We start from the raw sequence: 24,878 nt of genomic DNA on the forward strand, positions 1-24,878 counted from the left end.
TTTATAATTAAGTATATTCTATAATGCATTAAATGTTGTTCTATTTTTTTTCTAAAAACAAACTATCAACTATTGTTAATTTCGACAGAATGTCAGAATATGTTTATACGTGTTTATATGACGACTATATTATTATCTAGACTCGTATACTATATAGTCATATCTATAACTCATATTATCATTATTAATTATTATTAATATTTAGTTATTTTATATTTACACAAAATATAATATATGAGAATTATCCCACACGATATGATGATCGAGAATTCTCAATAACAACCAGCTCTACACTTTCCCAGAACATTAATGTTCGGGCGATAGTGCGACCGGTAGGTATATTTTACAATACGCAGCTCCAGCCCCAGGTCATTATAGTTGGTTGAAAACTTGAAACATCGATTGCTTATTATTTGTCATAACTCATAACTCATAATATTTAGTTATCACCGTGATTCGTCTTTACTCTTTTGTACTCGTGTTTTCTACTGTGTGTCCGTGTAGTGTACTAATTAAATTTTTTTTACTATTATACGTTCGGTGTCTTTTGTAATACTGACTATTTTGTCTATTTTACATTTTCACAATTTATACTATGTCTAATAAAAGGAAAATTGCTAGCTATATTGACGCAAATTGTTCTACTTACGCTCGGCGGATGAAAAAATAAGTAAGATCACTAATATCATTACATAAAATCAAGTTGTGGACTTAGCGGTAATATTTATGGTTGTTCATCGTGGAGTTATAACACTGCTATTAATAGTATGGTTGCCCATCGACCCATGGTTCCCATAGGGTTCTGACCCCCTTAAATATCTTCCTTTTACAAAAAAATCTTAATTACAACCATTTTAATACACAGAGTAGATCAATGGTGGTTGTTCATTTTTAATAGATATAAAATAAATTGTTAAATATGACAAAGACGTCGATAATCATAGTTCAGTTTTTTTTGTTGCTAATTTAGATCCGGTCAATATATTCACGCACACGTACACGTATACAGTGGAAACTCACCTTTCAGGTTAGATAGAGGCTCTATAGAATAGATGACCGGGTGTCCACTGTGTCCAGGTTAAACACTTGAGTATTCTTAATGTAGACTAAATTTGATACTAACTATAATTTATTCTTGATTGGTGTAATGTAAATAAATTAAAGCTCAATATCTCTAAATGTTCAGAAATTACGTTTTGTCGTACGAAAATCAACTTTAATTATTCAATTAATAATATAATATTACATAATGTTACTACTATTCGTGATTACGTATTACATTCAAATCTATTTTATTATTTTCCACTCACATTGATCAAATTTGTTTAAAAGCTCTAAAAACCCTAGGATTTTTAATTAGATCTATTTCATCTTTTACTGATATTTATTGTCTTAACACCCTTTACTGTTCACTATATAGTCCGTCAATATTGGAGTTTGGGTCTATCGTATAGTCCCCATTCTCGAAGTGCTATATTGAAAAAATCGAAAGGATAAAAAGAAGATTTTTGCTTTAAAAAAATATTTAATAATGAAAATGACTAGTATAATTTATATTAAAAATATTCTTAATCTCAGTCAATTATCTATTCGTTGTAAAAAAGCTGACATATCCTTCGTCTCTAAATTAATTAATGGTAAAATTACATGTTCCTCTCTCTTAGAATGTATTTGAAATTTCAACGTTCTTCAATACTACTCAAGAAGTTGTTCTACTTTATTTATCAAAACCCACCGCACTAATTATGGATATAACAATCCCTTAGAAAGAATTTTGAGGATGGGAAATGAATCCGGGATTGATTTCTTTCACTTGTATAAGCATCGTATTTTTATGAGTTAACGGTTTTCAATATTCTTATGTATCAAAACTTTTCAATTGTATTTTAACAGATCTTTAATAATTTATAGTATGTTATTATATATATGTTTACAAATCTGTACTGAAGCCATCTTTGGCGTTTATATATCTAAATAATAAATAAATAAATAACCAATTATAATATAAAAACGGTTTAGCAAAAATGTAAATTATTTACTCAGGTAAAATCCTAACCGAACTAAAATCCTGCGTACGCAGCTAGCTACTGGGCTAATGATCTTATTATTATTTATGAAGTTAAAATAAATTAAATATAGGTATTGTAAGTAAGAAGTAACGGTGGTAATCGGTATTACTGATTATTTTACTATATACAGCACTACAGCCACACAATATATGTACTTTGTACAATCATACATGTATGACCATTCACCAATAAGTTAAATATTTTTATGTACATCCTATTCTTATACATACTATAATGTTGTTGGAAATCAAAAATTATTATTATTACTGTATTACGCTGTACTATTATTATATAACTGTAATTTTCACTTCATCCACGCGTATAGGGATTACACGCACCAATTTTTTTTTACATTTAATATTTTTTAGAAATTTAGGTATCGATAATCTATGTGACGATTCACAGCAAGCTATTAGCTAAACTGATTTTAATGTCAAAGCTCTTGAATAATATATTTCAAAACAAATAATTAATATAGTACCAAAATAATTTTCTTTTTTTTTCCAAAATGCACTTTTTATTGTTACTAAAAAACATAAAATAAAAAATTAATTTCCTACATAACAAGTTTTTTTTTTTTTTTTTTGGGGGGGGGGGGGGGTAATTTTGTTTCATGAGAATTCACAAAGATAAGTGTTGAAGTACACAGAATACAGATATACAGAAGCTAGGGGTAAATAATAATAAGATCGGATATATAATTATACTTATTATAATATTATTACCCCTGATGATATACTGATCGAATAATCACAAAAACCTACCAATAGCAACGCATTACTGCGTATTATACTGTTAGTGTCCAGTAAGTATTTTATAAAGTGGGAAAAGAGGGACTTTAAATAGGCTGATATTATCAATATAGTATTATATTATTATTACACGCATTATGTGGTACGACATTTTAATCGCAATTTGGTGTTTTATCAGTTATAACTGCGGAGGCTCTAGCAAAAAGTGTTTACAAGACCGCTTGCTAATATATTTTATTTTATTTCTAAAATAATACAACGCATAATATTGGGTATATTACATATTATATAAATATGTAAATACTAGAATAATATTATTGTAATCACATTGTAACATCTGTAAATATCTTGTAAATTATCCTTTTTACTTATAAATATTTAATTATCATGTTAATACCTGTTAAAACATAAGTATATTGTCAAATATCCCTAGACATAGATATCCTTAGGCTAGGAATGTCTTAGTTTAAAATAATAAAAAAAAAAAACATATTATATCACGATGAATTTGTTGTTTTTTTTTGCTGATCGTTTGCATAGCTATAATGGTAGCATACGAACTTCAACCAGGAGTCAGCTACAAATATCACCCACAAATATTAAAATGAAGGTAAAAATAGTATCAATAATAATTATATATTATACTCACGAAAAACAATGCTGCAAAAACCACTTACGAAGCTGTGAATAAAATATGGACACGGAAAAAGTCTACGCAGAAAGTCAAGGAACCCAAAAAAATAAACAAGGATGGCTTAAAAATATTCAAAATCGTATCGCTAATAATACCATTTCCATAAGGGAAAACATCCAAATGGTTTTGATAAGACTCAAGTTGAGGCAAGTTAAGTGTTCAGAAGGAATGGTTCGAGACAACGGAGGAGAATGCGCCCTTAAGTTTTCCGAGTATTGAAAACATGGTATGCGTTTATTAATAAATCCTAAATAGGAAATTGTAATGAATTTACATCTGTGAAAAATCAATTTTTTTTTATCTATTCGTTTAAAACCTTAACATCAATGTCTATCAATGTCAACACACACGATTTTAATAAAGTTGCTTCTAAACTAAAAGTTTTTGGATATTTATTATTATTTATTTAAATTTAATGAATAAGTATTATTATTGATGAATGACATATTCATTGTCAATATAATTTATTACCAGATCAATGATCAATATATGTTTATTTTAAAATATAATGAACAAGAATCGTACACATTTTAATTTTAATTCGTAATTATGAATTGGCTAACTATAAATATTACCTACAGTAGCGTATCTAAGATTTTTTCAAGGCGGGGTATATATAATTTTTATAGACATTAGACATTTAGTGCCTACATATATTAATTTCATATTATTATATTCATGTTATCATTATTGTATAAATTGTGTACTAAATTGGTCTCCTGTTATGACCCCTCCCCCCGTATATTTAGAATTTTAATCGTTTTATTGTTTTCAATCATTTTCATTATAATATGATATATAACATTACGTGTAAATAACATTAAAAATGATTGTGGGTATTACAGAAATGTAAAAATTTATTTAACAATTGTTAACATTGTTATAAGTAGAAAAATAACACGATACAGAAAGAAAAAGTTATTTTTATTTAATTTCAGTAGATAAAATGATAAGATTTCAACCTTTTTAAATAATAATTTTTTCCTAGGACTTTTTTCCTCTAGACTTTTTTACCATTTACCAATTTTACAGTGACTTATATTCAAAAACGGTTTTACTTGCCTAGTTTCAGTAATAAGTTCTATATTCTTATCATCTATCAAAACATTTTCAGACACAAGTAAATGTGTTTTTTTCCTGTTACAATTAAAATAAAAGAATAATGAACAGGTAGTGAATAATCTTCAATTTTTTAGAATATTAAATATTAATATTATTGTGATTTTTATATCTGTTTATATAATTACCTGATCATCGCATCTTTGATCTATAACATTTTTTTTCTTTCTTGATTCTAAATTGTTCAATCAGTGTTTTTTTTAATCTAGGCGCACTTAACTTACACCTAGCTTTTCGCCCAAAACGCCAGTGTTTACCCATCTTGTAAAATAATGAAAAAAAAAAGCACAAACCACTGAAAACTTACAGACGACTTAACTGATCAGAGTGTAGTGTTGAAATAAAATGATTCATAGGTAGTATAATATTATACTCTGTAATCTGTATTCCTTATAATATATTGTTTGTATTTAATTTTGGAAAAATATTATTATTATTATTATTATTATTATTATTATTGGCTATCCAGTAATCCTTATCTGCTGATTGTTTCCGAGAATCGCTGACCGCTGTCATGTCGAGTCGGGCAACCGCGCCGGAAGCAACTCTCACATACGCACATGTCAATAAATCGCGAAAAATGAAATATATTCTTGTTTGCACGACTATAAAAACTACTAAAAGAGGTAGTAAATTAATCATACTTCCCGAAGTACGCGTAGTTTACCACCTAACCGCTTATTGGTCTAAAACGTATGGAAAATACGTGTGCTGCAATCCCCTTAATATATTGTGTTAAACTGAATTAAGGTTTAATTATTCGGATTTATTAATACATTTTCAGTGGCATATTCCGATATTCGTCAAACATTTTTTTAAAAGGAGGTAGGTACATTGAGTTTTCAATGCAAACATTTTTATAATTTTAGGCTATAGTTATATATAGCCATATAAGTATAGTTATTATATTATACTCTATTTGCGATCTAGTTATATTTGCAGTCTGTGATCATGAGCTATTAGCTATTATATTCAATTTCATGCAAGGCTCTTAATATATATTATTACAATAGCAGTTGAAAAATATTAAAAATACATGGGCACAGTTTTTTTTTATAAGCATTTAAAGTTCGAATTTTGACAAAATGTATCAAATTTTAAATTTTATAATTATTTTGTAGTTAAAAATTTATAAAATGTTCAACTTTGGGATTGAAAATGTAAAACAAGATTCCTCGTAAATAGGATATGCATAAATTACTTTATTCACTTTAATATCATCAAATATACTTTCATAGGCTGATAGACCGTGTTCGCCCAGAATCGTTTTTCTTATACAGTTATATAATGATATTACATCATTGAGAATTCAAATTTAACACCATCCATTACAGTGACCCACTTGTAACCTACTGTACAGCAGAGCGACATCCACTTAACCACTTTTTTTTTATTGTATTAATTTTTCTCACTACTCTCTAATTTACTTATAATTTTACGGGCCCAATTACTTATGAAAGAAGTTTTACTTCCCCAGAGTGTAATTGTGGGCTCACACATTTAATTAGGTACATCTCTACATCGTGCTTGACACGGAAAATGTCACCATCTAAGAATTATAATATAGTACTATATTTTGTCATGTATATACTAGTATATACTTTCAGATATTGTATACATATATTATATTGTATATCTATGTAGATGTCGCATACACTTAGTGAAATTGCTCATTTCATGGAGTGGACATCCACTTCATGAAATGTATCTATTTAGTGAAAATTATGTTTTACTACATTATATGGACAATTTTTTGACCTATTCATGAAGTGGATTCATTTTATAATTTTATTCATATTCTATAATATTGCTATTATATTATACGAGTATTATTGGTATTGTCATAGTCGCATAGAACAATATTGGATAATTGTACGATTTGTATTTGGTAATTGTGTATAATATTTTTTAGGTAGGTGGGTAGGACCCTTGAGTTTGAAGACCAGAGCCACTTGTGTTACTTTAATTAACGAGGTTCAGTTTACTTGTTAGGTAATCCACTTGCCCGTAATTCTAAATTCGTATAAGGCAACTGTGCGTGGCAATATAGTGTAGCGCACGCATCCGTATAAACGTAAAATCGCAAACTTTGGAAGGCTTTAACTTCAAAATAATGGCTTTCGCAAAAAAGTTTAAACAGTTCGAAATCAGCATTAAAAAACACGTGAAATTCGTGAGGGGCGCGGTGAAGTGCATTTGTTCCTTTTTACATAAAAGTTTTTGGCCGGGGGGAAATCGTCTCATTCGAGGGGGAAAATTGTCCCGTTCGGGTGGGAAATGTCCAATGAAACATGGGTGGGAAGGCACGGGGGGAAACGTACTAAATTCTTGTGATATGCTACATAATCTTAGTCAGTGGCTGCCACAGTGTTATGATATATCTTAATTCGTGCTGCCACGATCGTATATCTTAATTCGTGGTCCGGCACCATTGACCAATTGAAAATTGATGATGTGCTCACTACTCCGTTTCTATGTTATCACAACCGTTACTATGTTCTGAGTGATCGGTGTTTTATCATTTTAAATTTCACACCGAGGTTCATAACCATGAAAACGCACATCGGCAGTGTATTCGGCACAATATCCTCCGTTTACTTCATACTTGTCATATGCGACTTGCGAATCCGTAGTTAACATGTTATTTGTAATTTAAATTTAAATTTCAAGTTGACACAATTCTACCATGTCTGATCAGAAGGGAGTAAGTTTAAAAATTATAAGTGTTTAAAAATATTTAATGTAATCTTACAATATTTGTTTTATAGAATACTAAACAATTTTCGGACTTCCATTTGAAAGCCTTGTCATCCAGTATTAAAGAACGAAAACTTGTTTTTAAAAATGTTTCAAATGCTGTTAAATCTAGTAAATATATAAATATTAATATTGTTATGAATGGTACTGATAGTTGTTGTATACACACACAAACGTTACAGTTATTATAATTTGTTAATATTAAATAAATTATACACGATTTCAGATATTTCAAATGAGGTATTGAATAGTATTAGTGAAGTTTTACCAATTGTTTTTAGTCGTTATCAAGACCTAAAATCACAGTCATATGTCAAAGAATTTGTCAAAGTACTGATGGTCTCAAAACCTGAAACATGTCTAATTAATTTTACTCCGATATTAGCTGAATATGTCAATACATTTCCTCATTTAAATATATCGTAAGTATTATATATTTTAAATGTTTAATATAAGATTATAATTTACACATTACAAGGGTTGTTATCTGTAAATGCTGATAAATCCTCCAAATAGCCAGGTAAGTTTTTATTAAATATAGTGAGAACAATTTTAAGTAACTTGAATGTTAAAGCAGTAAATAATTAATTGATTGATTAAAAATAGACTATATTTATAAAAATTGATTATTTTATAGGAATAATTTGGCAAAATCAGCTTTTTTTATCTTGCAAGTTATAAATGTTATTTTTAAAGTATCATTCAAAAATTATAACATCTCACATGCAATTGAATTGAAACAGCTTATTAAACTTCAAGCAATACTAATACATTTAGTATCAATATCAAAAAATAAACAGTAAGTAATGTTTTACTTTGTATAATTGTCAATTATTGTATTTCATTTCATTTTTAGATTATGCATAAAATCATTTAATGCAATCAACGATATTTGGATACATGATAAAGGTACATTAGAATATTATGGAGAATGTTTAAAAGAAATTGATTCAAAACCTTACTTACTGGTTATTGAATCATATTTATTTAAATCAATGGCATCAATTGACATGAATCTTGCTAACAAATATAAGGTATTCTTAAATATTAAGTAATATCTTGTAATATTGGTATTAATATTTTAATATTTTAATTTTAAGGAACCATTTTTGGAGGTATTTATAAAAGAAGGCATTGCTTGCAAAACAAGACCAGAGCTGGAATTTATACGACAATGTTCTTTTACTGTTAACTTAGTTTCATGCGATGAGTTCAAATCAAAACTGTTACCTCCCATTTTAAAATCAATGCTTCGTAATCCTGAAGTAATATTGGAGTGCATTGCTACAGTTATTTCTAGCATAAAATTAGATTTAAGTGCTTATGCTGTTGAAATAACTAAAGGATTTTCTGGTATAAATTACTTATTTTAGATTTAATTTTTTCCATGTGATCTATTTGTTTTTAATTTTAGCTAATATTTATTCTCAAAATGAAAGAGCTAGAATTGAGTCAGCTGATTTATGTAAGCAATTGGCGTTAAAATGTAGTGATGCAACTGTTGTTTCTAATATATTGAACTTGCTATTCAATATTTATCATGGTTCTGAAGGAAAATTGAGTACATCAGAACAAAAAATTAATATTCTACAAGTAATAATTAAATACAAATATATACATTTATTCTTTTACATTTATGTTTATAAAACACTAAAATATTATTTATTTTCAGGCAATAGGAAATTTTAGCTTTAACACAGTAACTAATGATGATAGTTCTCAGCAATTAGCTGAGTTAGCCATAGATCAATTTGTCAAAGTATTAGATAACGAAATGCATGAAAAAACGTTGGTACATGCCATCCAAATGTTAACTCTGTGGAGCTCAAATTTTAAAAAAAGAATACCCAAGGCATTAATTATGTGGTTTATTGTAATTATTTTTTTTGCGATTTATAAAAACAAATTTAAACTTGTATGAATTAATTATATAATTGTTTAGAAAGGGTATGATAAAAAATCATCTGTATTATCTGTTAAATTATCGTATATGGATTGTATGACAAATATTTTCAAAAATGAATACTCAACATATGCAGTTGATGTCATTCCATTGTTATTGAAATGTGTTGAAAAATGTTCTCAATCATCTCAAGTATGTAAAACTAAACATTATCACAGAATCTAATAAAAAAATTATACTTGTTTTGAAAATGTAAACAAAATATTTGTTCATAGAAAATGTATGCATTTATTGCATAATAATATCTTATCTTTTAGGCTCCAATTGTGACAGAAGCTTTATATGCTGCATATTTGTTATTACTTATCATAAACAAAAACCCAAAACTAAGCAATGAAATTGGGTTTACTCCATTATGGAATTTGGTCCTTAATTCAGATAAAGCATTATTTTTAAACGAAAAATTTTTATTTTTGTTTTCAGATGATGGTATGTTACCTATATTATTTAATTGCAATATTATCAAACTTAATTATGATCATTGTATAATTTGTTTTAAATTTAGTGTTGAATAAAATATGCATGTTCAGTTTGCTAGTGTTAGACATGAAGTGTGATCAAATTAATGGTCCTATTGAACCATATTTAAGATCAATAATTGTGAGTCTTTTGTCAATTAAATCATCAGTCCGTATACAATCTAAAACAAATGTTTTAAAAGCTGTGTCATTGCCTGGAGGGTCTAAATTAGCTGCTTCACTGCTGAATGCTACTTCACAATTTCTGGAATGCAATGTAAATGATTATTTTTTTTCCATTAATTTGTATTTTGTATAACTACTAAATTGTTTATAATTAAATTTATTTTTATTTAAATTAGAATGATTTAGAAATTAATCCTAAACATTTGGTAGAAACTATACTCATATTATGCCACAACAGTAATATTGGAGAAGAAGAACAAAAAATCTTGGCTTTCGAATCATTGAAACCTTCACATCATCCTTTAATTGGTATAAATATCTATGTATACATTTTTAAATTTTATAGTAAATGTTTTTCATACATTTTCATAGATTATTTTATTGTTAATTAAATTTGTAGAATTATATGCTCCAAATCTATGGATAAAAATAGTTAATCGTTTTCAACTAAAACCATCAGTGTTTATCAGATTGTATGAAAAAAAACTCATAAAACTTCTTATAGATGATTATTTACCTACCAAAGTACGTACATTTTAAAAATAGTTATTTAAAAGTTTATTAATCCTGGCTTTGTTAATTATGATATCAATACATTTCAACATTTGTGTAACAATATATTTAATTTTTGTTAGGTTTTCTTAGTAATTTATCAGATTACTTAATTATAATGCAAATTTTAATTGATTGGAAAATAATATATATTATAATTATTAACTTCATAATAATATTAAAGTGTTGAAATGTCTAAATTGATTAAAGATGAATATGCAAGAACTTAGAATTTCTTGATATTTAATTAAATGTGTATTGTTCTAATTAATTTGTTTTATTAGTGTATGGAAAATGTTTTAAGTACTGTGACCAAAATTAATGGGGATACACTTATACCTGCAGTTATTGATAAAGTTAAACAACAGTTAGAAGAAAATGATAAATATATTTGTGTAACAGAGATCGAGTATAACATATATTTGTATCCAGAAGGGGAATTGTTCGATAAATCAATTTTAGCGGAGTAATGTTGTTTAGAGTATTAACTTATTATACTTTATTTGACTTATAATATTATATTTGCTTCACAGGAAAGAAAATGAAAATACTATGAATGTTAAAAATATGAAAAGAGAAAGTAAAGCTTACTCATATAAAGAACAACAAGAAGAAATTATGTTAAGAAAGGAAATTGAAGCAAAAAAAATTAAAGAAGGAAAACTTAAAAAACCAGAACTTTCAGCTAAACAAAAAGAAGCTATATCTTTAGAATTAGAAAAAGAAGCAAATATAAGAAATAAATTAAAAAGTGTAAGTATTACAATTTTTTGCATATAATAATTTATCTTTACTTGCCCTAGACCCTTTTAAATATGCTGCCCCTACCCCAAGAAAAAAAAATGTAGTATTTATTACTAATACATTTATTTCATTATAAACATATTAGGTCAGTAGTAATTATAAACAAAACAAGTAATTATAAATTCTAATAGACAATAATGTAAGACCTAACCTAATTTAACTTAATAATATAAAATGTATTATATAGACCACGGTAGTAACATAACTTAACTCCCCACAGGTTTGCCACCTACAATCATATATACTTCCTATTTAACTATTTAAATATTTAATAGATATTAATGATATTATAAGCATAAATAGATTTTTGGGTAAACCAATAAATGTTTATAAAATAAATTGTTATCAGTTAAGTTTTATGTGCAATAAATAATTTTATTTTTTTTTTTTATTGGTCTTAAGCTTGGCAACTGAGGTCATTAGTTGTAGGGTTTTGGGTCGGTAGGGAACAGTCGGTTAGAAACACGTTTTTGTGTTTGGCAGAATTTTCAATTGGGCACCTGTAGGTATCTACCATGCCTGGGTGGGGGATGGCAGCCTCTCTCCAGACAATGTGACTGCCCAAAGAGAAGTGCTTCACGTGACAATAAATAATTTACCAGTAATATTAATTAGAAAAAGGGTATTCAAGGATAAACACAGTTAGACACCAAGTTGGGTCGAAGAGCTCAGACGTTGTAACTCTAAAAGCACTTAGCGCATTAATATGCACTTAAAAGCACCAAAATAAAAAATTTAACCCTTTAAATTGAACCGATTACAGTAATCTATGAAATAAAAAAAAAGAGGGAAAGTATGGAAGCTCTCTGCTGTACAGTATTATATTGAAATATTGATGTTATTCACGACTAGAAATTCTAGAATCTTTCAAATATTCACCAGATTTAACATTTATTAGCACACATTACTATTCACCAATGGTATAGACGTCTGGCGTATAGTGTATGTTTATGTATAATAGTGCTAAGGTGTATTGATAAAATTACTTAAATATTCTAAATCAAATACATATGGATAAAGATAATAATTAGGAAATACCATTTATTGCCTGTATTTAAATTTTTTTCCTTTTGTCAGCTTATTCTGAGTTTGACATGTCTGACTTGCCTAACTGTTATATCTGTCACTAGTTACTCATAGTTCGTATTTTATTTTGTAGATGAATGACGAAATATTGACTTTGGTTTCAATGATGAAAGGAATTATTGCTGGAAATTCTCTCTTGGTTTCTCAGTCATTAAGATATTTGATACCAGGAATTATCTCAAATTTACAATCAATTATAGCTGCACCACACCTAAAAAAATTATTTATAGATCTAGCATTTTGTGCTTTTCATGCTGATGAAACAAAAAAGACCAAAATTGTATCTAAAGTTAATAATAATCGCATTAAATTATCAGATTCTTATATCAATGCCATTGCTTATTATACTCTTAGAAAGTTAAAGCCAAAATGTATGATTGAAGATGCCTGGTTAAAAGAAAATATTGGTAAGTTGAATAACATAAAGTTTATTTAAATTCATTTTAATGATACTTTTGCTTTTTTTTTTATATATATTTATTAGAAAAAGCAACAATAAGGCTCGTTAATTTGTTTTGTGATTTAACTAAAAAAGAGGGACAAGAATTTACATCCCCATCATTTTGTTATTCCTTCACATTGGTCAGAGCTGTCATGTTGGATTTACCTTTTGATCATGAGTTGGTTTATGATTGTTTATTATTGATAAAAAATCAATCAACCGTTCGTCCCAAAGCAACTTCAAAAGCGAAAAGCAATTCAGATCTTCAACGACCTAAATTTTTACCTCGTATTGAAATGTTTCGACTCTTGTCTGAAATAATTAGTCGTACAACAGGCGGTCTTCAGGAAAAAGCTGTATTAGCATTTTTATCAGTTGCTGATAGTTGTTCTACTGACGAGAAATGTGATCCAGCTAGCCGAGATGAAATTTTATGTTTATTATCAGCACTTCAAAATCCTTCTCGAAATGTAAGGTATACAGCTATTAAAGCTTTACAGAAAGTGGTTGATGCTTTTCCAACATCGAAAAAAGATAATCAAATCATATTAAGAATAACTAAAAGAATATGGATTACCAAATTTGACATTTATGAAGAAAATAGGTATGGCTATCAATTGTAGTAAAATGTATAAAAAAAAAATACATATTAATAAATCTTTCCTGATTGTTAATTAGTGTTTGTATATTTTTGTTACTAGGGAATTAGCAAATGAGCTATGGGAATCTTCAAAATTGGAAATAAAAATTAATGGACTTCTAGAAAACTTATTAGAAGACGTAGTTCATCCAGTTGCTGATGTACAAAAGGCAGTATCTATTGCTCTTTTTTCACTTTTAAAAGATTCTCCTATAAATGCCACAAATATTGCATTAAAAAAATTACTCACTTTGTATAACAGTAAAATTATGGTAAGTGTTATAATTTTAAGATATTTTTAGATATTAGGGTCCAGTAGGAAGGTAAAGGTTTAATTTTAAATTTCCTAACGATCATTTACACAATCCATTTTGTTAATACATACAATTTAGACCTAATAGAAAACGCTTGCCAAGTCAGGGATCAGCATGTAAACTTTCTATATTTTTATTTTTAGAAATTTATTAACTGATATCACACCCAAGCGGTATAACAATCTGAATCCAGAAAAAAGTCGGTGTGAACAGCCCTATAAAAAATCATTTTCATTTTGTAAGATAGATCCAAAACCGGAGAGCAGATTTTGTTATTTGGGGTCTTGTTAGATTCACTTTGGTTAGGAAAAGTGCAGTAAAGTTTTTCAGAACTTTATCTTTAATGATTAATTCACTACAAAACATTAAAAAAAATTAAAACAAATTTTATTGGGCATTTTTGGATGTTTTTCAGCTTTACAACTTTGTAAATGACCTTCATTTTTTAAGATTATTTTTTTATAAATAAAAAACATAATATTTATAAAAAAAGTTAAACCAGCCCCAAACTAAATCCTGGACACTCCCCTGAGATACCTTAATTGACCGACCAACTACAAAAAGGTTGAACCATTCTGGTTTAAATGACTTATTAAATCATTTTATGAATTTAAACTATTAAACATAACATTTCTGTTTTAGAAAGCAGAAGATAATATAGAATTGGATGATTGGCAAGGTCGAGTTGGTGTAGCTATGGCATTGGAACAGTTGTCATTATTATTAAGTGATGATATGGTGATACAATTAGTAAATTTTTTTGTTTCTACAAGTTTAGATGATAGAAATAATGTTGTAAGAGAGCATATGCTTAAAGCTGCAGTAGCTGTTGTAAATTTACATGGAAAAAATAATGTTGATCGTCTAATGAATATATTTGAGAAGTTTTTAAAAAAAGCAACTTCTTCTGAAAGTTTTGATAATGTTCGGTTAGGTGTTGTTGTATGCATGGGAAATTTAGCAAAACATTTAGATTCTGATGATCCCAAATTAAAACCTATTACTAATAGATTACTTGAAGCATTATCTACTCCATCTCAAGAAGTTCAAGAGGCAGTAGCCAATTGTTTATCACCCCTTATGCCATTAGTCAAAGATGATGCATCAGCTATATTAAAAAAACTTTTAACCCGCCTTTTCAATTCTGCATCATTTGGAGAACGCAAGGGTGCTGCTCATGGAATCGCAGGTGTCATCAAAGGTCTTGGTATTCTAAGTTTAAAACAGTATGATATTATGAGTACTTTAACTGAAGCTATTCAAGATAAGAAAAATTATAAAAAGCGAGAAGGTGCATTGTTTGCATTTGAAATGTTGTGCTCGACTTTAGGTCGATTGTTTGAACCATATATTGTTCACGTTTTACCACATTTGTTATCATGTTTTGGAGACAACAGTGAGTATGTACGGACAGCCACTTATGATTGTTCAAAAGCAATAATGAGCAAGTTATCAGCTCATGGTGTTAAACTAATCTTGCCGTCATTATTGAATGCATTGGAAGGTGATTCTTGGAGAACAAAAACTGGTAAGAATACATTAATTATTTGTTTGTATTCAGTATTTCCCAAATATAATTTTATTATTTGATTATTAGGTTCGATAGAGTTATTAGGAGCAATGGCATACTGTGCACCTAAACAACTATCATCGTGTTTGCCTAGTATTGTACCAAAATTAATAGAGGTTTTAAGTGACTCTCATATTAGTGTTCAAGAAGCTGGGGCCCAAGCTTTAAAAGTTATTGGTTCAGTTATACGAAATCCAGAAATTCAAGGTAATTTTTTGATACATTAAATTTATCTAATATATTTTTCAAACCTAACTTAAGAAAAAACTTGTTTGTAGCTATTGTACCGGTTCTTCTTGAAGCTCTTCAAAATCCATCAAATAAGACTGCTCCTTGTTTACAAATCTTGTTAAATACTAAATTTGTTCATTTCATTGATGCTCCATCACTTGCATTAATTATGCCTGTAGTACAACGGGCATTTATAGATCGCTCAACAGAAACAAGAAAAATGGCTGCTCAAATTATAGGAAATATGTATTCATTGACTGATCAAAAAGATTTGACACCATACTTGCCAAATATTATCCCAGGATTGAAAAATTCATTATTAGATCCGGTTCCAGAAGTTCGGACTGTTTCTGCTCGTGCTCTTGGGGCCATGGTTCGAGGAATGGGTGAAACTAGTTTCCAGGATTTATTACCATGGTTAATGCAAACTCTTACATCAGAAGCCAGTTCAGTAGATAGATCAGGTGCTGCCCAAGGTCTGAGTGAAGTTGTTGGTGGACTTGGTGTTAATAAGCTACACAGTTTGATGCCAGGTAAGTTATAAAATTGTATTTGAATACTAGTTTAAATTTGATTAATAATTTATGATTTTTATTGAAATATAGAAATTATTGCAACTGCAGAACGTACGGATATAGCCCCTCAAGTTAAAGATGGTTATATCATGATGTTCATATATATGCCAGGTGTATTTAACGATGATTTCATTCCTTATATAAATCAAATCATTACACCTATTTTAAAAGTAAGTTTCTTATAAAATAAACAATTTTATCTACGCATCTTTTTGTTTGCAAAAATAATGGATATTTTAATTATATTCAGTGGTTTTTTAATATAAAATACTCATTATTTCTATATTAATTAACGTTTTTGAAAATATTTTTATATATAGTTTGAAGTCATTACTATGCTATATTCTTGAAGAGAAAATTTTACTATTTTGTGTTGCTATAATTTTTAAATTCTTATTTCTTTGAATTGCAACTTGCATTTTTATTTTTTAGAGTAGGTATTTTTATTTTTATAAATAGAAAAAATATTTTTTTTAAAAACGTTCATACATTTTTTAGTAATTGTACACTGTTTATGTCTGACTTAAAATTCTCATTTCTATAACTTAGTTAATCTTTACATAATTTTCAATACTTATTACAGTATAAGTATTCCTATGCTAATCTTAAATTTATTTAGTTAGTTTTTTTATACTCTTATTAATTATAACTAATATTTTTAAGAAGGCCACAAAGGTAATAATATAAAACAACAAAAGAAAATATATTGAAAATGATTCTTTCCTTTTAGTTTTATTATTACTGCACAATTGTGCAGTGGGCGGCTAAAAATACAATTCCAGAGCTGCGCCCAGCCACAATGATTAATCGCAGTTTGAAAACCATACCTTGACTGATTTATTCATATAAAAAATCGAAGTATATAAAATAAAAAATAAAACCAACATCATAATATATTCATAAACACAATGTAACAGAAATAGGCGATTGAGTATAGTTCTTATCAATATATTTTTTTATATGTTTATATATAATTAATAATTAACAGTATTCATATTATATTTAAATTTAAAAACATATAGGAATAAAAATGATTGCTCAATTAGTTAGTTACGTATTAGGTTAGTTTTTCTATTATTCTCTAAAAATCTAAATTATACATCAATTTGAGAAAATATATTGTTATCGGTGCTTCATTGTCGACTTTTGGTGTCCCAACCGTAAAAACATTGCGTACTTATTATAAAATATTATGCTACATAATTTAATATAATTTTAGGCTTTAGCAGATGAAAATGAATTTGTTCGGGAAACTGCGTTAAAAGCAGGTCAACGAATTGTAAATATGTATGCTGAATCTGCAATACAACTACTCTTACCTGAACTTGAACGTGGTTTATTTGATGACAATTGGCGTATCCGATTTAGGTAAAATTATTATATTTATTTTAGTTGAATTTTTATATATATATTTATTTAACAGTTCTGTTCAATTACTTGGTGATTTATTATATCGCATATCTGGTGTATCTGGTAAAATGAGTACAGAAACTGCTAGTGATGACGATAATTTTGGCACAGAACATTCTCACAAGGTTTGTTGATTAAAATCAAATCAAAAACAATGAAAACATTGTTTTTAATATTGGTTACTGATATTATATTTATTGATAATTATTTTAAAAATAACACGATAATTGACAAAATGTTATTACATATTTTAAGGCTATTATTGGCACCTTGGGAGCGGAAAGACGTAACCGGGTACTAGCTGGTTTATATATGGGTCGTTCTGATGTTGCATTAATGGTTCGCCAAGCTGCATTACACGTATGGAAAGTAGTTGTCACTAATACTCCACGTACTTTAAGAGAAATATTGCCAACATTATTTACTCTACTGTTGGGATGCTTAGCTAGTACTAGTTTTGATAAAAGACAAGTAGCTGCAAGAACTTTAGGAGATCTAGTAAGAAAACTAGGAGAACGTGTGCTACCAGATATAATTCCCATTTTAGAAAGAGGTCTTGAGTCTGAACAAGCTGATCAACGGCAAGGAGTTTGTATTGGCTTGTCAGAAATTATGGCATCTACTAGTAGAGATATGGTATTGACCTTTGTAGATAGCTTAGTGCCTACTGTCAGGTAATTATTCGTAAGACTTTAAAAGTATTTGTTGTTAATAAAAATTAATTGTATTTATTTGATTATTTAGTCGAGCTTTAGCAGATCCCTTACCATCTGTAAGACAAGCTGCTGCTAAAACATTTGATAGCCTTCATTCAACTGTGGGACATCGAGCATTAGATGATATTTTACCATCCATGTTAAATAATCTGGTATGTAAATTAAATAACAATATACAGTAAAACTCGCTGAAGACACTGTTCAAGAGACTAGCTCATAAGAGCATCTTAAGTCGGAAAGCGTCTTATGCGAGAATTGGTGAAAAATCATAGGTGGTTAAAATGCCGTGTTTATTTATTTATTATAGTACATGTTTATTTATTAATTGTAATCTATATATATAAAAGAACTTTTCCTAACTAACTGATTAGCAGATTCATCATTGCCAAAGCTATGAGTATGACATATGATTGGTTGTTTGATGAAACAAGGATTTTGAGATTCACGCAGTGGTGGCTAGTGCCCAGGTGTGCAGGTGTACGCACATCACATAGATTAATATAGATATAATAGAAAAAATATATTTGAATTTTAATTCAAAATCTGTTAAACTGTATTTATTCTATAATACAAAATTAATTTTTGAAAACATTTGAGACTCGCTTAAACATTATACTCTTAAAATGTAGAAAAGATATGCAATAGATACACATCAACTAGTGTGCAGGTCTGTCAGAACACAATTGGTTTGTGTAAATACATTCGGCTATTGTGTGATGGTGGGGGGGGGGGGGGGTTATCAAATAAAAGAGACCTAAATATTGCCATATTGGAATTATTCTCCCGTATTTTCTATTTTCATTTCTTTTTTTCAAAAAGGTTGAGTTAGAGTTTTTTAAAGAACTTTTGCAATAACTGCATACCATAATATACTTTAGAAATCACGATTAACCACTGAGTGCGCCACCAAATATTTTATCATCGAGTCGCCACTGGATTAACAGTGGAAATTTTTTGTTTATAAATGGTGGCCATTGATTACTCATGCAGATCAGGTACAATCATGCATCAAATTGTCATGTTTACATAGCTTCGATTAAAGAAACTATATCTTAAAACCAAATATATATTTGTAGATTTTTACTGGAATACTCGATTGATTTTGACAAGAATCTCGGAGAGTTGTTTTTTTAAAAATATCAGAAAACTAGATAAATATACCAAGTGCTAAATCTAATTCACGATTTGCGGTTACCCTTCTAGGTCAAATTTTTTCATAAAGCTAAATATACTGACGCCAGTTTGTCCGTAAACACGTATATACTATATAAGATTTTCCACATAAAAAAACTGCACACGGGCGAAGCTCTGTTATTCATTTAGTGTATTATAAAATTATATTATAAAAAATATCAAAAATACAAACATAATTTCTATCACTTTTTTGATGTTCTTGGAAAGAAAGAGTTATTTTTTTGTTTGATTACCATTCCAAGTATGTGCTTTAGCAAGGAAGTTTTTAATTACTATAGTAGTTTGTCATTATGTACTGATCAAAAGAAAATCCAATCTGATTACATAAAAAAAAAAAACAAGCGTCTTGACAAGTGATTTTTACATTAACTACTATAAGAAATATCTAGAGACCGGGAGAAAACAACGTCTTAAGCGAGTCTTACTGTATCAATAACGATCATGTATACCTAAAGAAATATTTTTTATTTTAGAATAACCCAGATTCAGAAATTGCTGAAAGAACTTTAGATGGATTACGCCAAGTGATGGCAGTTAAATCCAGAGTAGTTTTGCCATATTTAATACCTCAATTGACTCAACCACCTATTAATACAAAAGCTTTATCAATTTTAGCCTCAGTTGCCGGAGAAGCTCTTAACAAATATTTACATAAAATATTACCTGCTTTATTAACTGCACTATCTAAAACTGAATCAGCTGCTGAGGTAAAGTAATTAATATTATTTGTTATATGATATTTAACAGCAAAATTATTTTATTAGGAACTAGTATATTGTCAAGCTGTTGTGCTAGCAGTTTGTGATGATGCTGGTACTATGGTTGATTTACTATTGGATGCCACACAAGCAGAAAATGTTTCTCAAAAACAATCAGCATTACAATTATTAGCTGTATTTTGCACACATACAAAAGCAGATTATAGTTCGTATGTTCCTAAACTTTTACATGGAATAATTTATCAATTTAAAGATCAAGATGAGAAAAATTTACAACTAGCTTGGGAAGCTTTGAATGCTGTTTGCAAAGTATTTTATTATTTTATTTATTTCAATCTTGTTCTTCATAGTTGATATATTTTTTATTCATTATAGTCTGTTGATACAAAACAAAGTAATCATTTAGTATTTGAAATACGTCAAGCTATAAAATTTGTGATGAGTGATTTCAAGCATTTAGAATATCTTCCCGGTTTCTGCATACCAAAAGTAAGTTTAATAATGTATAAAAATAAATATTTTTTTACCATCAGAAATTCTTAATCTTCATAAAGAACTAAAGAACTAAAAAAAATATTTTAATGTGATTAAAATATACTGCTTCAAAAAAAAAAAATAATGTAATTTCTCTTTACCCGTGATGTAATAAAATCACAGTGTATCTAAAATTATACACTCGTGATAACTACTTAGTAGTTAATATGTTTAATATTCTTATAAAAATAAATATAATTTGACTCTTAAATTATAGAAATATACTTCTAAAAAGGTTAAATCTATATTTCTTAAAATATTCGTATCATTTTCATAGTATTAATAATGGTTTCAGGGTGGTTAAGGATCGATTAAAAATAAAAATACACAAAATAGCACTAATATACAATATTATATCTACTCTGATATTTTAAGTTCCAACCGATGCATTATTAGAATGTATAGTTAAAAATTGAAACAAATATATACAATACAATATATAAATACTTATACATAAAGATGAATAGGTTGTATATGGTATACCCACCATATAAAATTAACTTAATATATTATTTTAATTACAAATTTAAATTTTAAATTTTCTTAAAATTTAAGTGAAAGTTAAAGAATTCATAATAATAAACTAGTCATTACATTTTAAGCCTCCGCTCAGTTTTAGAAAATTTATTTTAAATGTCTTCTTTATTTAAAACATTTGATTAATCCCATCCAATAGGTATAATAGATAACTTAGAGATTCAATTTGCTAACATAGTTGACTTTGTGACCAAAGTGATAAATGTAGCGTTTTATATTAATTTACAAGAACAGATTATAGATATTACTCTTAAGTTGCTTTGAATTCCTCTGGTTTTAGCAAAAGGCATATAAGCGGACAGCGTTCGCTGTCCGTATCATTACTCGTTAATCACTATCGCCATTTATACATTAAAGCTACAAAAACAAAGTCGTGAGTTTATTCTTCTGGGTGACGACTATTTTTGTGTTTACTTTATTGATAACTTCTATATAGTATATAGTGAATAGTACAAGACATAATACGTCATCACATACAACAATATATAGTTTGGCTATAAGAATAAGAATAATAATATTTCCCAGGAACCCTTAAAAAATAAAACAAAATTTGAAATTGAAATTTATAAATGTAGCTTCTATTGGTGGAAGTATAGGAATTAAGGTCGGGGGGAGGAGTTGTCAAAAGAAAAGTTAGGGGGCTTAGCCCTCCCTAGTTACGCCTATGTTTATAACTTGCAAATTAATTTTTTTTTTTCTTTAATTATTTATTGTAACTGTATAAAGTAAATACTAAGGGCCCGTATTATCGTTAAACCACCAAATTCGGCCGGTAAAATCAATGGGTTAGGCGTAACCGTAGTTTAAACTATGATTGTAAAACAGACCCTAAGCATGTATTTTAGATAGTATATAACTTGCAAATTAATTTTTTTTCTTTAATTATTTATTGTAACTGTATAAAGTAAATACTAGCATGTATTTTAGATAGTGTATCTATTGGAGAATGTGATATTATGACGTAACACGTAAACAAGGCATTTAAAAAAACCATAAAAATACAATTTCATACATAAATAAATCTTGAATGGTTAGATTTTTCTTTACATTTATTTCACTCAAAATTGATTTTCTATTTATTTAAAGGGAGCTGATCCATTTGTACCAATATTTAGGGAAGCAATTCTTAATGGAAGTCCAGAAATCAAAGAGCAAGCAGCTCAAGGTTGGGGAGAAGTTGTTAAAGTAGCTGCAAAGGAAGGACTAACTTCACCTGTATTAAATATGACTGGACCACTCATTCGTATTTTAAATGAACGCTATACATGGAACATAAAATCAGCCATTTTAGAAACAGTTGCTTTATTATTAGCCAAGGCTGGTAGTAATTTAAAACAGTTTTTACCCCAGTTGCAAACAACATTTTTGAAAGCATTACAAGACCCAAATAGACAAGTTAGGCTTAAAGCGGCCAACGCTTTAAGCCATCTTATTGTTGTACATTCTCGCACAGAAACAATTTTTGTTGACCTACATTCTGGAGTAAAAAATTCAGAGGATATAACCATTAAGTAATTAATTAACTAATGATATAGAAATTAAAATTACTTTTAGATTATATTCTTTTTGATTACTTTTCCTCAGAGAAACAATGCTTCAAGCTTTACGTGGTGTTATTTCACCAGCTGGTGATAAAATGTCAGATCAGGTTCGAAGAACTGTATTTATGACTCTAAGAGAAGGACTAGGAAACCCAGAAGATACTATTAGAAGTGGTACTGCTGGTTGTCTCGGTGCTTTATGTAAATGGTTATCTCCTGAACAATTAAACGTTGCTTTAAATGATCATATTTTAAGTAAGTATAACTTATTCAACTTTATTTTCATGTTATTCCATATTAAATAAAAATTTACATTTTCAACAGTTGATGATCCTTCACTAGATCCAATATTGAGACACGGTAGAAGTTCATCATTGTTTGTTGCTCTTAAAGAATCCCCAGACACAGTTTTTAGTTCATTATATAGTGATAAAGTTATAAAAACAATTTTATGTCATTTACAAGCTGATAAGGTAACAAATAATTAATTATTGATAACTCCAATAATCTATTTTACACATTTTAATTTTTAGATTTCTATTGTGATGAATGGAGTTAGAAGTTGCGGATATCTATTTTTACACTTAATGAATATTCGTTCAATAATACCTTCACAGCTTTTAAGTCCATTTACCAGAGTAAGTAAAACAAAAAAAAAACTTTTATCACAATTTTATATTTTATACTATTTCAAATAATAAATTTTAGTTGATGAATCAATCCAGTAATGAAGTTAAGCAGTTAGTGGCACATATCTGTTCATATTTAGGGAAGTCTGGTGTTACTATATCTCCAGAATTTCAAAAAGCAACCATACCAATGTTAGTAAATGGAACTAAAGAAAAAAATTGTTATGTCAAATCTAATAGTGAAATAGCTCTAGTTGCTGTTCTCAAATTACAACAAGGCGATGCAACATTGCAGGTAAATACAATTTCATTAGTAAATTTTAATAAGAAATTTTATTTAATTACCATAAAATATTCAATTTATATTTTAAATAACAATTGCTAGCCTCAAAATAATAATAAAAAAAAATGCGTCATCAAATAAATTAAAGGATGGGGCCTAAAGTGTGGTTGTGGTTGGCTGTAGTCACTAATTGGTACTGCGGTCAAGCATCGTCAGGCTTCACAAGCTCCATGATGGGTGTCCACCCGGGTTCTTGACAAATCCTTCCCCCACTTTAACATGTGTTCCTAATACTAACCGTAACTCCCACAAAATGCTGACAGTTTATATAACGTCTAAAAAAAAAAATGTAATTAAACTAGTTAAAAATAGAATTATCATTAATAATAATTTTTATTTTAAACTTATATTTTATATGCAGCCTGGACCTGAAATGGAGGTAAACAATTATGCATACAACTTTACAGTCTATAATCAACACTTGGCAATGCATTAAAAGCAACAATAATATATTAATATAATATTTTATTATCTTTTATTTTAGGCTTGTTTGAATTTATTGGATACTGGTGCTCGTGAAGCACTAAATGATGTTATAAATAAAGTATTACGTAAGGTTTCAACTCAAATGGACACCAAAATTGAAGAGCTGGATGATACATTAATTACTTGAAATGTAATGTATTATAAATCAATTTATGTACTCACATTAATTTTTGTGTGTAAAAATAATCAGATTAATATTAATAACTAGAATTACATATTATATATAATATTTTTGTGCTCTTAATTTCAATAATGTATTAATTTTTCCCATATGTACATGGTCATTAAAAAGAAATCAAATCAAAATGTAATAAGTATTTACATTGGAGTTTAATATTTTGTACATTTATTTTTATGAAATATTTAGATGTTTGAATTGAAAATGATAATTAAATGACGGATAAAATATATATATATTTTTAAAATTTACTACACATATCCAATTATGATTTATTTAAAATACATCATTAACTAAATTTTTTCTATTTTAATCATCTGGATATTAAATGTGTTGAATAAAAATAGTATAAAACTTTTTATTGTTGGTTAATAAGTTT

The 24,878-nt window shown here is 28.0% G+C and overlaps 1 protein-coding gene across 2 annotated transcripts; it reads left to right on the plus strand.

Annotated features, from left to right (window-relative positions):
* Window positions 1-7,180: 7,180 nt before the first annotated feature.
* Window positions 7,181-24,858, plus strand: LOC132948162 (stalled ribosome sensor GCN1). Of its 2 annotated transcripts, XM_061018511.1 has the most exons (36): window positions 7,181-7,338; window positions 7,403-7,502; window positions 7,618-7,813; window positions 8,029-8,190; window positions 8,248-8,425; window positions 8,492-8,744; window positions 8,806-8,984; window positions 9,064-9,264; window positions 9,334-9,486; window positions 9,612-9,783; window positions 9,860-10,089; window positions 10,175-10,307; window positions 10,399-10,523; window positions 10,835-11,016; window positions 11,084-11,303; window positions 12,514-12,847; window positions 12,925-13,486; window positions 13,584-13,794; window positions 14,479-15,364; window positions 15,434-15,613; window positions 15,685-16,170; window positions 16,243-16,382; window positions 17,432-17,580; window positions 17,636-17,747; window positions 17,878-18,296; window positions 18,367-18,490; window positions 20,006-20,239; window positions 20,297-20,560; window positions 20,627-20,740; window positions 22,409-22,833; window positions 22,907-23,118; window positions 23,188-23,336; window positions 23,397-23,501; window positions 23,572-23,787; window positions 24,197-24,214; window positions 24,320-24,858. In XM_061018511.1, exons 1-36 carry the CDS (start codon window positions 7,321-7,323, stop codon window positions 24,446-24,448), a joined length of 7,971 nt encoding a protein of 2,656 aa, XP_060874494.1. In that variant the 5' UTR covers window positions 7,181-7,320; the 3' UTR covers window positions 24,449-24,858. The 2 variants fall into 2 exon arrangements, with proteins under 2 accessions (XP_060874494.1, XP_060874495.1); XM_061018512.1 differs by lacking the exon at window positions 24,197-24,214.
* Window positions 24,859-24,878: the final 20 nt, after the last annotated feature.

The sequence above is a fragment of the Metopolophium dirhodum genome, chromosome 7 (assembly GCF_019925205.1).
Source record: "Metopolophium dirhodum isolate CAU chromosome 7, ASM1992520v1, whole genome shotgun sequence".
Taxonomy (NCBI): domain Eukaryota; kingdom Metazoa; phylum Arthropoda; class Insecta; order Hemiptera; family Aphididae; genus Metopolophium; species Metopolophium dirhodum.

Excerpts from the sequence above, each read along its gene's own strand:
- LOC132948162 (XM_061018511.1), top strand. Across the intron at positions 11,017-11,083 it reads GATAAATCAATTTTAGCGGA|GAAAGAAAATGAAAATACTA; the intron begins GTAATGTTGTTT and ends TTTGCTTCACAG. Across the intron at positions 13,795-14,478 it reads TGTATAACAGTAAAATTATG|AAAGCAGAAGATAATATAGA; the intron begins GTAAGTGTTATA and ends TTTCTGTTTTAG.